Here is a 17,292-nt window from a genome sequence, read left to right on the forward strand (position 1 = left end):
AAAAATCTACAAATATTTTACGTGACAACTGCTTATAAGTAAATATTATGTAGGTACACTTATAAAGTATAAAGTAGAAAATATCTTATAGGTACATAATATAAAAACCGATCATGTACGAGTAGGATTCACTATGGGTTCCACAGTTACACATTTTTATTGCATATTTTTTGTTTAAGACCAACTCACCTATTATAGGACATAGGTCTTCCATTAATCTTTTGGCGTTGAACTATTTTTTGTATATGTATTTATGTAATACAATTCTGAGTTAGGTTATGGTACATTTTTGCTCACCTACTTATAATTATATCTGATATGTCACATGATACCAAAAATCGCCGCAAAGTTAAAAGTTCATTTATTTACGTTACTCATCTTCGGATCACCGACTTACTACTTCCTTACTTGACATATGTGTACTAAATTTCAATTGAACTAGTCCAGTAGTTACGGTGAAAATTGGCTTTAACAAAATGGCAGACACACGAATGATCTTATAAGGGAGATTATTTTCCTTGAGTGAATGGTATGCATTTACCCCAATGCACCTCACGTTCCACGCGGCGCGGCGTAATCTGGCCCCTATTTCACCACGGTGACAGGTACGACAAAAACATCACTGTTATTGACAGTTACCGCTAACACTGATTTAAACTTTCACGATTTTTACACATTATTAAATTGTACAACGGAACCGCAAAACGTTCAAGCGGATAAACAAGACCAAGTGCGGGTAGTTCGAAAAACTCGCGCGGTTAGATGCTGATGTCAACTTAAGCCAGTCTTCTCCGAGACCACGGGGACAACGCCGTCCTCGAAACGTCGGAGGTAAATCTTAAAACTTAGATACGCGATTAAGTCCCGTTGTACAATTTAATAATACAGTTACCGCTTACCATCGGGCGGGCCGTATTCGTGTTTGCCACCGTCATTGTACCTATTATTAAAAAAAAAACTTTATTATATCGGATAAAACAGACATTTCTCTCGCGAAAAAATCTTGTGACAATTGTCACAAGATTTTTCAAAGAATTTTCGGTAAGTCTTGACAGGAAATGAGTTCTGTGTCGCAATTTCGATACAGTTGCCGTGTTTCTTGTGACAATTGTCATTAGCTTCACAAAATAACAATTTTTTAGTGGCAATATAATGGAGTTTATTTATTTATTAAAATGTTGGTGGCAAACAAGCACATCGCCCGTCCGATGGTAAGCGGTTACCGTAGCCTATGGAGGCCTGTGACGTCAGCAACAGTGATGTCGACAACTGTCGCACCTGTCACCGTGGTCGTGGTGAAATAGGGGCCAGTAAGTACCTAATAATCGCAGTGGTCTTAAGTGTCACAGACCCTACTGGCGCTTAAGTCCTTTATGACAATTTCTGCCTATTTTAAATTGTTCAAAAAAAAAAGAAACCGAATAATTATATCGGACTACCGAATTTTCACGAGAATCAGTTGAGAAATGTGATATGCAAAGGAGAAGAATTCGGACATACGAAAGCATTTTTGCCCAAGTTGAAACGGAGACCTTCGCCAACGCTCGGTCAATCATGGTTTAGGTACAGCTAGCTGCAGAGAAAAGGTACCACCCCTGCATACAATTATCTATCTGGTCGTACCTTTTCTCTGCAGCTGACTGTACACCTATAAAAATGGTTGTCCCTGCTGTAATTTTATACCGGTACCGTACTTTGTATTTCAACCGGTATAGTTTTACCTTCAAAACGAACCGGTATTGAAAAATAATAAAATTAATAAATAACGGTACCATACCGCTTATACCGTAAAGAAAGCATGATGCAGTCTCTGCTTTGCACAATTATTGTGTGGACAAAATTCTTATAATCACCGAAACATACATACCTACGCACATAATGTCATTGAAATAAAACATTGTTATTTTATAGTAAATTTATATAATACTCGATATATACACATAACAATAACCAGACCGCAGCGGTATTAGCCTGTAAGCTTCATCTCTTGTCTCCAAATCCGCAAAAACTAGTTAGTACTAAATGCTGGTCTTGCTGTTATTTTATTCTTGAAGATTATGGCTTGTTTCTTGATTATTGAGAACAGCACGTAATCGCACACATATAGACGGAACGAACGGCAACAAAGTAGGTGTAGACACTAAGACTTTCAGGTATTAAACGAATTACGCTTCGTATTAATAGGTAAGTAATATTTAAATGAATATATAATATTCTCTAACGTAAATACAAGATTACAATTGACATCAAATGTCATTGACGTACAGAAGTCATATACTTTTTTTTAATGACGCAAAATTGATACCAGCATAATGAAAATCAATCCCAATCAGTAAAACGAGTCTTTAAACTTTTTTCATTTTAAGCGGGTTTTGAAGGAACAAGTTACTTAAATTCAATTGTAATCGTATTGTTTTAGGATAGTTTACTGCTGTTTTCGATCGTTACGACCTGTAAATAACAACAAATCAAATTTTAAATAAATTTCTTTACCCTAGTTTTTGAAATACAATTTATCTACTGGTATACATTTTCGTATGCGTATATGATGAAATGTCTAAATAATGTCAAAAACGAGCTACGACGACGTACACGTCTGCTTCGATCCAAGGCCAGCGGCCATCTGACTCGAAGAAGAATTTTGAGTGATGTCGTCAATGTATGGAAATTGTACGAAAGTTTACATTTGGGATTGAATTTCTGTGTTGTATTTGTGAGTAAAAATATAAGTAGATAATAATTTGCTAGTTTAGTTATCTAGCTTTCAAAATCACACAACAACTCAATTACTGTTAAAGGCAAAACTGTAATGCGTGTTGCTCAAACGGAACTCCATATTTTGATTTTTGGATACTTATAGTGTCGATTTGTAGAGAATTACAGCAAATAAATAATATTATGCCGTGAAGAGCCGGTACACGGCTTCTTCGTGAACAAATTTACGTATAATTTAATGCAGTTATTAAACATTTCTTGAACAAATTGATTGCACAAAGTGAGCTCTAAATCGAAAACGTCATATACCGTCCCCGTTCGTGACGGGACCGTATGCAGTTGATTATCTAAATTCGGTAAGTATACCGTACAGTAAAATACTGTACTTACCTTTCTGTTACTTTCAGACTATGAAATAGTGGGAACGCGGCCTAAGACAAGTAGAATTCGTCTCCCGGTCATATAACATAATATTATTTTAATAGCTTCAGACAGTGCAACAGTAACGACACGGCCGCTGCTTTGGCAGGGCCTCAAATTAAATATGACGAATATTGTACATGTACATGCGACTGGGCACAGTAGGTATACTATTTAACAACAACTCTTGACATAACTTACTAATTGGTGAACCTTATGACTTTGCCATAAGGTTTACGAAACGTCAGTTTACAGTGTGGACGAATCAGTGGATTTACGTGTTCTGGCATAGTTGATATTGATTGCGAAATAGACGAAATATTAACGGAGCTGAATCTCCGAGACGATCGATGGAGGAAAACTACAAGAGAGTTACGGCACATGAACGAGTAATGCGTATGCCAGAATAACATTTCCTCGCTGGACCCTTCCAGACACATTGACCCCTTCTATTGATTAAAAAGGTGTGTATGATGAAAGCCTTACAAAATTGTAACTAAAACGTTCACTATTGTATTGTTCACAGAAAACACGCATTTCCAGAACGTTTGTGACCCGAACAAGTTTTCACTCAACATGGTTTTCATGTTTAAACTGTGCATTCAAGATTTCCTTGGAGCTTTAGGGTTAGCCCTTTGAACGTCATGCACATCATGAATTTTGTCGGCATGCACAGTTGATTCTGGGCTGTAGTCGCGCGCGTTAGTTGACATATTTGACGGCCAAAGGGTTAAAGTTCTGTTACACTAGTTACTAAGTTACTAACCTGGTTGTTCAACGATTCGTCCAGCGTATCGTCTGTCCGTGACGAGTACGCAGGCGACAGCATCATCGTGCGGTACTCGCCCTCGAACTGCGGCGGGTAGGTCTGCTGGTGGCCTTGGGCTCCGTAGCCCTGCTGAGGTACAGGGGTGCGGGGAAGAGACTCTGGTCGGAACGCCGTCGGTGGCATCGGGCTTGGAGTTCTGTGAAAAGATACGTTTTAGTTCCCAGTTAAGCATGTCTAAGAGATCGACTATACCGATTAGAATAAGGTAGGTAAACACAACGTCGCTGACAGGCGGGGGCGGCGGGGTAGCAAAACGTAACGCAATAGGTATGCTCTAGGTACTTTAATAGGGGTTTCCAAAATGACCCGGGACCACAGAGTGCACCTTAGATAAAATCGTGCAGGATAAATTTAGCTTTTATTCTGCATTCGCTGTCGCGGGTTAGGATAGATCGATCACCATCGAAGATCCTATTTAATTCTTTAGGTTCCTAATAATAGTTTTCCGAGAGCTTAAACCTCGCAAATCCTGACTAAACGAAATTGAATTTTGTATTTTCTGTTTTTGAATTTAGAAATGATCTTGACCGTTGTTTTCGATGTGTTGATCTTATAATTATAATGACAATGACATCACACAAGGGCATTGGTTTTAATGGAATCTGACATTGAAATTTGAGAGATCTAATTGTGTGCCAACAAATGATTGTGTGTGAACAATCGTTTTATTTGGTTGTTAATTAAAATATTTTTTTTTCACAGATGTCACATTCGATACTGATGGGATAAGTATTATACAATGTGGTGGTATACATTATGTATACATTATAATGACAACATAAATGTACTTCTGAATCTACCTCATAGATCTAAAACGACACTTACGCTTGAAGATAATTGAAGTACAGTGCAGCATATGTCATACGTCTCTCCAAATATTTTAATGTGCTAGTCTAAAAAGGAACGAGTGGCATTTCAATCTAGACCACACAGAATCAAAGTCACTGAGAACAGAAGCTTCAGGTGCGTCAAGTGTGGCTACCACCAGTTTCGCACTGACATAAACGCTATCGAGAACGTAACTTACTTTCTATGCATCTCGCTCGTAATACTCGCTTATTAGTGCGAGCGAGATGTATAAAAAGTAAATTACGTAGACGTGAGCGATATGTCAGTTTTGACACTGTCAGAAACTCATGGTACGGGTACAGATCTGATAAACGTGTCGCTAATGCGTTTGCGATCATTGCGAAAGCTCGCTAACTATGCGAGCGATGAAAATGCCTTCACACGTCTGTGCCTTTGAAAGCCTTAGTAAAATGTGTCCAAATTGTAAACAAACTGTTATACTGTCTGCGGCCGTTGCTATGCTATGGAAAAATGAACGTACCTGTATGGCGAGTTAGCAGTGAAGACGGGCGACCGCGGCGCTAGAGAGCAGGCGCTGCGCGGCTGTTCACGGTCCACGTCCCTACACATGGCGTGAGTGACATGAACATGGTGACAGAAAATGGCAAACAAACTGATACTGAGTTGAGTGCCGGGACCCAAAAACAACGACAAATCGCAACGAAATCGCAAGTTTTCCGTTTAATTTTTGTCAAGATCACAAAACCTTAACAAATTGTGCGTTCAGAATCGGCCTCCTCGTTAACGTTTTGACCGTCATCGACCAACGACATAAAAAGGTCTGGGCGATTGGTTTTTTGTACCCCTTCAGATTCACTCTTTCAGTGCGATGGAGTGCTACGCCGTAGGCCGTAGTATGGATTTCCCGCTTATGTAGCAAAATCTCTCCGTAGCGGTAGGGTCCTACGTAGCGTCAAAGAGTTACTAAGGTGTAGGTGTTAAGTCTAAGAAAAATGATGTCTCGAAGTCGGCAGCGAATTTGATTGGCACCGTACAGCATATTATGTGTAACTCCGGTCTGGTGGTTAAAAATAGACGTTTGAAAATTCGGTTACTTACCATAAAACACATGGTGTCGAACAGTGCCATCTAGTTCATTAGTCATACTCAGGGCGATTATTTTTTTCTTAGACTTTCTTCTACAATCAAATAACTCTTTGGTCATGCACATTGCACATATAGCGCAGTGAAAGGGCAAATCACGCAAATACAATAAATAATGTTGACATTGAAATGAGCGACAATAAATAAATAAATACAAATACAAAAGTATCTATTATTCTAAGTACCTATATACATAGGTACATAATTTGTCTACAATCATACCACATGGCTTATTAGTACGATTTTTTAGCGCAATAATGGAATAAATCTCAATTAGGTCCAAAAATAAATACTCTTGTAAACAATTCTACAACATAGGTAAAACTAATCGAATAGCGTTCTCTCAGCAAATGGATCTCTGAAAAGTAAACAAAAATGCAATGAGCAGGCGTGTGATTTCATGCAAACGTGCGTTGTTGGGGCCACATGGTAACATGTAGGTAAACATTAAAATGTCCTACTTCTAGCTGAAACGTGAAAACATATTTAAGCAATGTTAGTAAGTAGTTAGTTTATTTTAAAGCATTGAGCAACTAAAGGAAATGTACTACTACTTTGAATAGTTTGAATCATCATCTTTTTGTTTTTATATATTTTAATATTTTAACAATTTATGTTTTGTTTGTAAGTATCCCTAAGAAAACTGAATATGTCGCTATTTGGCATCATTCATTACAACCCAAAAAAAAAAATTGCAAATAAATTTTGTGTCACATAATTGTCTTCGCAATTTGTACTGTTTACAAGCAGACACATTTTAAAGAAGCATGACATTTATATTCGCAGGTGATTCATCTGTTTACATTGGAGCATTTGGAGCTGTTTCGCACATAACAAGAATGCAATTTACATGACATCATGTTTTATTCCAGCTGTAACGCTTATTTAAACATCTGCTAAATTTGAATTAAGTTAACGAAGTATTTTTACAGGTTGAAGGTGAATCATGCGGTTGCGAAGTAAAAATGCTTACCACGGCTATATGTTCGAAATAGATTCGAATAGAGAGATCTACTATGCGGAAGTCATCAGCAAATATTTTCAATATTACGTTTGGTTTATAGATCCTGTCCTTGTTTTGTAACACTTATTTAAAACCATCTGGTTTATTTTACAGGTCCAGGTTAAAGAAGAATCATGCGATTACGGATTTATATTCAAAAATGCTTACCACGGCTATGTTCAAGATAGGTTCTAATAAAGGCTTCAACTATGGGGAAGACATTAGCAAATATTTTCAATATTACGGTTGGTTTACAGAACCTGCCCTAGGTTTGTAACACTTATTTAAACATCTAACAGATTTCAATTAAGTAATTAATTTTACAGGTTCAGGTTGAAGAAGAATCATGCGCGGATTTAAATTGAAAAATGCTTACCACGGCTATGTTCATAATAGATTCGAATAAGGACTTCTATTATGGGGCAAATATCAGCAAATACTTTTAATATTACGTCTGGTTTATAGAGCTTATCCTAGGTTTCCCGGAAGGTACAAACGACACCTAGGATGCATGGCTTACTCAGCGAGCTCGTGATAGAAGGTGGGCGTAGGGACTCGGCCTACATAGCCGCCAGTAGCCCGCGGCGGCAGTGAGTAAAGATGCGAACTGGATCCACCCCTGCGGTCACATCTTCTTGGTAAACACTGTTTCTTAATTTATAATTATGGGAACACTATCTTTTTTGACACCAAAAATTTAAACGTATTCACTTGAAGTACGGTAATCAAACTCTTAGATACTCCAGAGGGCCTAGCCAAGATGCCAATCGTTTGCACCGTAGCGAACGAAACGGAAATGTCTATCACTTTTCCATATTAGAGCGACACATCTTACAATTTCAGATAAATCAGTGTCACCTTCACCATCAGCCGTCTGGCAGATTGTCGAGCTTGACCTGTCCTCAGTTATTTTGAATAACGCCGGAATGTGCGATCAAGGAGACACATTCCTTGGCTTCCAATTCGTCGCGTTTCGATGGAAAGTATGCGATGTTTGAAGCGTTGCAAACAGCCGGGGTCAAAGCTTGCAGTTATTGCTGTCAACAGCGTCAACTTTGATGATCAAGCTTTATGATTCAAAACTCAAAATAAAGCAGCCTCGTTGTCTTCATTCGTCATCTTTTAGTTATATTTAGAGACCTAATGTTAAAGATCTTTAACTCTCAACCATAGACAACGGAATACTAAGACGAAGAAAATATACCCAGAAGTGGTTTGCTACCATAAAATAGAGAAAATTTTGTAGCAGAAAAATTGACCACGAAAGTACCTAGATGTAGAAGGTAATGCCGGTCATCTATGTACTTATTTCAGATTCACATTTGAGGCTAAAACATGTTGCTTAAAAATTTAAAGGCAGTAATTCATTTCTTGGTCTGTCAACGTGATGCATAGCTGCGTTAAGTTATTAAGCAAAGTCCAAGAATTATCAAATTAGTAAACAATTGAGATCTGAGAGGGTACCTATGAAATGAAATAGTTATCTGTTAATTAGTATTTACCTACTTATGAATATAATACCGGTATTTGATCCGTTGTCTTAGTATTCCTATATCTACTGAAAAGTTGACAAGTTTCCAAAATTGCGAAATTTCCACATGGAAAAAATTCAAGAATTTGTCATAATGTTGTATGGCGATCAAAATTGTGACTTTTTCCTGAAATTTCCGAGAACAATTCCAACTTTTTGGAAACCATCCGCAACTTGAACATCTGTATCTGTGTCTACGCTTTCTCCCACTATAAAAAAGAGTCCCCCCGCTCACCTCTGCACTACAAGTTTGATGTGGTTCTGCGCATTCTTGAACAGGTTCTGTGCGTCCTCGTGACGAAGGTCTCGGGCGTCGTAGTCATCGATCTTCGCGATGATGTCGCCGCGCAGGAGATCCTTGCCGGCTGGCGTCCCTGGGGTCACCTGGAAAAGGATATTGGTTTATTCGATTAAAAAAAATCGGAACGTAGAAATACCACTATATGAATTCTAAGGGTAACATTCCATTTCTGACCGCAGCTGCACTACTGGTACTGAACGCGTCGCTGTTACTGTCAATTTCCATAGTAAAATGAACAGTAGTGCAGCTGCGGTTGGAAATGGACTGTCACCTTAAGTTAAATATTGTTGCTAAATAAAAAAGTAAGTAAAATCAGAACCGATGCGATCAGAATTGACGCTGTCATGTAGGTAAATAGGTAATTAACATGTAAATAAGTACATACTTTAACGTAATAATTATAAGTACGCGTAGGTATATCAGTTATTTTTATTTCAATCAGTCAGGTAGGTAAGTAATATTTGTCATATATTTAAAAAACATACCATCAGTCATTTACATTATATTAACGCTAATGTCTGGAGATCTTTTTAGACATGTCTAATTATAGGTTTGAGTACATTCGGTAGGCTTACGTAGTTTAATAGAAATCTAGGGGGCGCCACAGATATTATCTATTTCAGATTCTATAAATACAGACGTGCTTCTCAGCGAGATTAAGATTTTTGACATTCTTAATTAGCTCTAACACTCCAGACAGCCCAGACATAAATAAGGAATCACGTTAGTGTCTAATGAACGCTAAAATAATAAATACAACTCAAGCGATTGCCGTGACGTTCTATAAATTAAGAAAATACGGATCATATTTCAACGGTTTCAGCGTAATTTCGATTAAAATTAATGGTTTCATCACCGTAATGACTTCGCTCATCTGCTACTAACTGGCATATACTGCTGTATAAAGGCCACCATCAAATACCATATAACGGTAACTTATCCAACAACTTCAAAATCTTACTTCTGATAAGAAATAAAAATCAAACAACCTAATTTTCCTAAGCATAATAGCAACTAAAACTGTGCCATTTTCCACCCGTTGAAAGCTCAAACTGACTTACTGACAGACGCCCGAAATAAATTAGCAAATACCAAGCAAGAAAATAGCTCATTACATTATTATGTCACATATGAAGGTTGAGAGAGTTGGGCCATGACATTCTATAGTTTCGTTCGCTCACCTCAGAGATATAAACAGAAAGCCAGGTGTTGGATGGACGGATTGAATCACACTTGCAATAACATTTTACTCGTAAAATCCCTTGTCACCGTGGAAAAATAGACGAATATAGGATACGAGCGAACTTTGCGCTTTCGTAATGGTTTCCTACGCGAAATACCACTACCACTAGGGCCGCCAGGGTACCAATTAAATCAAGATATGTGGACAATCATAAAATTGTAGCTGGCGCAAGCTATACCATCAACTAGAATGAGAATCCATCTTTTTTATTGTGCTTTTAATAGAGATCTGAAACGCTTCTCGAATCGAAACCGAAGTTAAATATGCTCTATCAAAAAATGTGTTAACATTTGTGTTAAACGGGTCTTCTTTGTGTTGCAGACCTCCGACAACCGACAACGTTTCTGTACGAGATATTTCACTGCTTTCATGAGTGCTCAGTTTAAATTTGGTTGAATGTATGCATAAAAGCGGTGGTTACCTATAGCATTTACGAGACTCGTATGAAGGCAACACCAGCTATCATATTGCTAGGGCCTCGAAGGGCTAGAAGTGCATGTGACGACCTTGGAGCTAGACGACATGAGAGCGACGTATGCACCGTCTTTGGACCGCGGCCAGGCTAAAACCGTACCGGCGTCGCTCCAACCGGCGACATTTTTATTGAAAACAACCGCCGGATCACCGCTAATTCCCATCGCCAAACCAAGATAGAAAACCAGTATAAAAGTTATCAAAAGTTCCGTAACTATAAGAGATCTCAGTTACTGGTTTCTGAAGTGATTATCCCAAAGCTTCTGCTAGCCTCTGTTTATCAGAAGTAGGCCGAACACCGAGCTGCGCAAATCCATCACACTTCCTCAAGTCAATGGCGAGGACGTGATAAAAATACTCGTGTCCGTCAACGCCGGTTCGACGGCGATTCTCAGCTAATTCGTTGTGACTTGCGTAGCTGTGAAGGCTTCACGCTTATCATACTTATTACTGGTTCGATTTTGTACCTTGTTGTCTCTGAATAAGATACACAATTGATCTGTTTTCAAATGCACATACGGTGCACGGCAGAGGGCCTTTGATGATCTAACATACCCCAGCTGGCGGATACGAATGTCGCTTGCGCTCATGACGCATTGCGTTTACGTCAAATGAAGTAAACTCTAGCATGACCTAGTCTAGGTACGTGCTGAGAGGTAAGCTTGACGCACGATTTCTGGCTGCTTCTCATAAACACAAGAAAGTTTTTTAAAAGGGTTTCTTTTCTAATATCCCGACTACTTCTTAGTCTAGTTTTCAAGTTAGGTAATTTCTAAACAATGCTTATAATTGATTACACAAATGGTCAACAGCTTTTTCTGCGGGAGATAGTGTGTAGAGTACTACTCTGTTCGAAGATGCCGAGTTTACATGGTCATTAGGTACTTATTAGGTAAGTACATATTATTACTCATTCTCATCGAAGTGTGAGGAGCTAGAGGCCTAACTGCGGTCATAAACTACAATTTTGTCGGAGGGGTGCTGACCTGAAGTCAATGTGGCCGTACATTTGCTGCTAAAATAGGTCAATAATGTCAGCCACCTGAGAGCTCACGAGCGTTGCTCTCATTAATCAGTAGGTAGGTACCTACAAAACAGTCGCCGTGGTCGAAACCGGCCAGGACAGTATGATGATGATGATAACTCCGATACCGATTTTGATACATATGTAAGTACTAGCGACCAGCCCCGGCTTCGCACGGGTTAACAAATTATACAAAAACCTTCCTCTTGAATCACTCTATCTATTAAAAAAACCGCATCAAAATCCGTTGCGTAGTTTTAAAGATCTAAGCATACATACAGACAGACAGACAGCGGGAAGTGACTTTGTTTTATACTATGTAGGTACTTCGGAAAAAATCCCGTGAACGATTAAGGTGCGGTGGGGTTAAAAACAGGGGGGTTAAAGTCCTCCGTAATTTATTGCGTGTAGAAATCTAATATTTTTAGGACTGGTAGCATGTTTAATTGTGCTCCGTCGCTTAAGCTTTGGTTTCCTCCGAAAGCGGTGCCGTCATATAGCGGCCGTCTCCATACTAAATAATACGGCTAAATATGGAATATGGATGTCGTGGTATTTGTATGGAGACGGCCGCTACTTATATGACGGCACCGCTTTCGGAGGAAGCAAAAACTTTAGTAGCCAATTCCAACTTATTCCCAGCTCACAACTTCCCACTTAAAGTGCGAAGTCGTGCGCTACGAGCTAATTTGTCACTAGTGGTATTATCGTAAACTACTAAACGATTTTCAATTCTACCCCTTCTCAGTAGTGTATTAAGTATTGCGAAATTATGAAGTGACACCTAACCTAACACGATTAAGTATTACCTACTCTTTGAATAGGTAATAACCGTGGAAGTTAAATCGTCGCATCAGATTTGACCGCATAAAGTGCCCAATAAAAATCGTCATTTTAGTGGAGTTCTTTCTAATAAAATAAAAAAAACGAATTAGGTATATATTATAAAGCATGCATATAAATAATTTATGTATATTAATGTAGTAAGTATGTAGGTACCTCTAATCTTCTGTTTCATATTTGTTTGGCACGCTCGGTTGTAGTTTGAAGAATTTAATACGTGTCATTAGATAGGTTTTAATTGTGGGTGTGATACAATTATGGCAGCTACAAATCTTATATAGGTCATTACATGAGATACGAAAACGGTTCTAACAATTTGAAGAAGAACTGGAAAATCCGGATTTTCCCGCGATTTTTGATCCTTTTTAAAACCGGATTTTAAAGAAAAAAAGGACGTGTGCACAACTATAAAATGGCCCGCATAGGTACGTGTGTAAAATTGAGCACAGAAAGCACAGCAGACCAGAGGGCCTACCGCGGAAACCGAAATTCGCAAATTGCGGGGATTTTTCTCTTTTAATCCAATGAAGGCGTAATTACAATGGCAGAGAAGGATGCCCGAAATTTTTGAACTTCGATTTCGCGGTTATAGCCTAGGATCGTTTGTTTGTGATCGTTTCAATAAATCTTGTGTGTGTGCACAAACCATACCTACCTACCCGTAAAAATAAACCTGTTTATTTTTGTTCAGCTTTCCAATATCATTCGGCTGTCCGTCTGGATATTGCAATGACTCACTAACCAGATGGGAAGGAAGCAATGAATATTTATATACAAGCACGAGAAAGGGATCAAGGCTATCGAAAATTTATTGCATTGAAGGTCGCCAGATAACTTTAATGGATTTAATGTAATGTTATCCGGAAGTGCTCTAATAAATATCGTCATCAATAATTCATAATTTATTTATTTCTTGCTTTTTTTGGAGTTTAAATATGCTATCAACATGCGTGCTGTGCCCCACAAATGACACCATAGCTTAACAATGAATTAGCATACACATTGTATGCAATAGTAGCGGTATTGAAATTAGTACCTAAATACATTTTTTTTTAATTCAAAAAGTGTAGGTAAATGAGTAAACCTAGCCAGTTTTCCCGATACTTTTTCTAAATAGTAGCGGTATTGAAATTAGTACCTAAATATTTTTTTTTTAATTCACAAAGTCTAGGTAAATGAGTAAACCTAGCCAGTTTTCCCGATACTTTTTTAACTATGTGGTATTTTTCTATGTAATAAAGTTGGATCATACGAACTCTGCATTGCAAAATTGTCATAGAAATAAAAGGAAGGAAAATAAAAAGAAAAAGCACATTATACGTACGGGAAGTTTTACCAGTAGGAGTACAAATAGCGAAAGAGATGACTTACTGGTCAGTATGTGCCCGAGTGTGTGTGATTGAAAAATTACCGTTTTCTCTCAAAAAAGCACTATTTAGTGAAGTGACACTGCTGATGAAGTAATGATAAGTCTATATCAGCAGTAGGTATAATGAGAGAAACAATCATAGGTATAAACAAGTTACTGTCAATAGTCTTTTATTGGTGACTGTACTCTTTTCATTTGCGTGTTTATCAAGTACTTAGGTTCTTCTCGAGACCTTTGTAATGAGCCGAAACTCGATGTGTTTGCGTTTTTCATAGAGGAGTTCCTTTGGTTACCTTTCGACTGCATCATCAAATCAGTACCTATATACGTACCATTTTAGCATGTTATTGCATTGTCATCCGAATTACGGAAGTTTCTACTGGAGTAACTAGATAAAATTTGGAAATTTCAACTGAATCAGACACCAGAAAGTTGAGTTAATTTAAGTTTCAAGATTTGAAGCATGCATTGAAGTTCATACACTTTCAAACAAACAAAAAATAATACGGCCCGTACGTCTTCTTAAAATCAAGAAAAGTAAAAAACGATTGCAACGAATTAAGAGCCACCTATCCCATCCCGATATTTTGAAGTTGGTTAAAAAGTGCGGCGATAATGATAAGCTAGGACAACTAAGACTGAAGAACTAAAATCAGCAAGGATCATTGCTGTACCGTGGTGTGATATGGTCGTGCTGGTACATCTAGTTCAGCATATCCTCACATCAAGGCAACGACATCAACAAAAGATAACATTAAACATGTCAGTTGTCACACATGTCTGGCAACAACAATGAAACCACGTGACCCTCTTTTGTTAATAGCTCGTAAAAATACAACCAAACTATGTTGGTGTGAAATTATTATTGTGGCTGTGAAGGAGAAATTGAATTAATTACGTAAACTTGGTTTAGTCTCATACTGCCTCCGGAAAACCATGTATAACTATTCTTTTAACTGTAAAAGCTGGTTGTAGTGCTATAGATTTATGGGTAGAAGCAGATTAATTACCTTTAATTCAGTAAGTACCTCAGTTTCTGTCGTGTCGTACGAGGGAGTTAAAAGGCCGGCCCAGCAAAGAGAAGAGTGGCGATTAGTCCACCGACAAGAGCATAGCTCTTAAATATTGATGATGACGAAGTACCTCAGTACCTCTAGGGTTGTTTTCATGAGCGACTTTAAAAGCCAACTTCCGTGAGATTCAGATGTAGACCATCAAAATGGGGTCAAGCCTCACAATGTTTAAGACGGCTGTCGAACGCGTCGCCCATCTAAGAATAAATCGGTTATAAAGAGACATCGCTCTGGATTTGTTGATGGTCTAGTCGGACAACTCGTTTGAAACGTTTAATATTGTATACTGAAAAAGCGTCAATTTAAAAAATATGCCTGGATATTTAACTTTCAGATGGAATAGTGAACGGATGGAATTAACGAAGCGTATGATTACAAATTGTTTTATGAGGCTCGGTGATAGTCATAGTCATATATTTATTCAATAAAACAATACAGGTATTGTGTTTGAAATACATACATGCCTTAAAACTAAAATTATTAAAAACTTAATAATATGTAGGTAATATCTAATATTAGGTAGGCTATAATTTTCCTAAATCTTAAAGATTATCAAACATTTCATCTACGGTGTAAAAGCAACCTCTCAATAAAAATCTTTTCAATTCCCTATGAAACAGCGAGTGATCTGTAATGATTTTCAGTTCAGTAGGCAATCTGTTATAAAGGGTTATGGCTTGATGACTAGCGGAATGCGCCGCAACCTCGAGTCTAGGACAAAACTTAACTTTCATATTTTTGGTGCGCGTCAGTAAGCGTTCATATTGCTCTTCATAAGACTCGTTCTTAAGAAGCTTTGTGAGCAGCACCAAGACATACAAACTGGGTACCGTGAGAATTCCTAAGTCTTTGAAAAAATGCCTACATGAAACCCATGGAGGTATGCGAACCATTGTACGAACTGCTCTCTTTTGTATTATAAGAGCCCTGTTAATATTATACTGGTAGCTGTTTCCCCAGAGTTTAATGCTATATCTTAGCTTAGATTCTATCAAAGCGTAATAGACTGTCTTGAGCTGATCTATTCCCATGACTTCCCTAAGACACCGTAAGGCATAACATGCTGATGCAATAGAGCTCTCGACAACCTTTTTTTCCATAGGTATCATTTTCGGTTTTACGAAATCAATAGACACCTCAGTCATTAAACATCATCCAGTTGTTTTGAAGATTCGATGTAACAAAGAATAGGTACCTATCACCAAAACAGAAACGCGTCAAAAACAATCCCGTTTACCTACTCTGCGAGCATACAAAGCGAAAAAATATAAGAAAGGCCACTATTTCTAACAGCAAAACTATTTTTATTAGGCAATGCATAAAAACACAGACTAATTGGTATATGAAGAATAATAACATTGATTTAAATCACCGGCCCGTAAATATCACCTCCATGTCTTGAACATGATCATGAAAATTCTCAGATATTACCACCATTATACGAGACTTATAAACGGCTAGAATTTTTGGCGGTCAAATAAAGCGTCAAGGTTCACCACGAAATATAAAAATAGTTGATCAACTATTAAAAAAACTTCTTCAAAAACACACAGGTGACACATGGGCCGGTATCAAAACACTCCAGCCCACGCGTAAACATTTCCAGCTTTGTTTATACCGGCTTACCCTTGTGACAATGAGCGGCGTCGCCAGGTCCGCGCCGCCGACCAGCCGGAGCCCCCAATTGGTGTCTCTATGCTCCCTCCGTAAGGTCACCACGAACGTATGCAGCCGCCCCATGGCTTGCACGATTGCACGCGGTGCGCTCTCGTCGGCTAAGCGCGGTGTTGTGGCAAATTTAGCGCGCCCCGCCCGCTGCAACCCTGCCTCGATCGACCTAGTTCGATTTACGGGAACCTAGGGCAATATTGATTGCCAATTTCAGTTTCGATTTCGAAAGTGAGAGGATGTGTTTGTAACGAATATTCACCGTTAGAATATTGATGATTTAGGTGTAGAAAGAATTATTTTCAATACAAATTATTTTAGTTGTGCAAGTTGTACACTTTACATGATTTGGTAGACTAATATTATAGTAGTACGAGGGGCGTTCAAAATATTCTCGGTATTGATATCTTACGACCTCTTCTAAAATTTCTTTCGTTACTGGCCGCTAAGGTTTATTCATTGACATTAAAAAAAAGTATAATTCGAACCGAGATAGTCTTTTGTTTTTCTGCAATTGCTGAACAAACATGAACATCCTGTGCGAATTGACAATGTTAACTAAATTAGAACATCGATGCGTGATAAAATTCTTGACAAAACAGGGTAAAAATCAAAAAACCATAAAAGAGGAAATGGATTGTGTTTACCGTGAGTCTGCTCCTTCTTTATCTACCATTCAAAAGTGGTCAAGCGAGTTTAAACGCGGAAGGGAGAGTATTGAAGATGACCCTAGACCTGGCCGGCCTGTAGTAGCTACTTCACAAGAAAATATTGATAAAGTGGAAAAACTTATATTGGAAGATGGTCGAGTGAAGGTAAAATCTATAGCACAAGTAACCAATCTCT

The 17,292-nt window shown here is 38.2% G+C and overlaps 1 protein-coding gene across 7 annotated transcripts in view; it reads right to left on the bottom strand.

The window, feature by feature from the left end:
• Positions 1-16,581, bottom strand: part of LOC134650136 (PDZ and LIM domain protein 3) — a 39,605-nt gene extending 23,024 nt beyond the window's left edge. For 3 of the 7 annotated variants that reach the window (XM_063504981.1, XM_063504978.1, XM_063504977.1), the window contains exons 1-5: positions 16,405-16,581; positions 8,687-8,835; positions 7,441-7,539; positions 5,295-5,375; positions 3,902-4,100 (exon numbers count right to left, since the gene is read on the bottom strand). In XM_063504981.1, the coding sequence (XP_063361051.1) occupies positions 3,902-4,100; positions 5,295-5,375; positions 7,441-7,539; positions 8,687-8,835; positions 16,405-16,518 (642 nt within the window). In that variant the 5' untranslated portion in view covers positions 16,519-16,581. The remainder of the gene's footprint in view (positions 1-3,901; positions 4,101-5,294; positions 5,376-7,440; positions 7,540-8,686; positions 8,836-16,404) is intronic. The other 4 variants (XM_063504979.1, XM_063504980.1, XM_063504982.1 and 1 more) reach the window with 4 other exon arrangements.
• Positions 16,582-17,292: the final 711 nt, after the last annotated feature.

Source organism: Cydia amplana, chromosome 8, assembly GCF_948474715.1.
Source record: "Cydia amplana chromosome 8, ilCydAmpl1.1, whole genome shotgun sequence".
Classification (NCBI taxonomy): Eukaryota; Metazoa; Arthropoda; class Insecta; order Lepidoptera; family Tortricidae; genus Cydia; species Cydia amplana.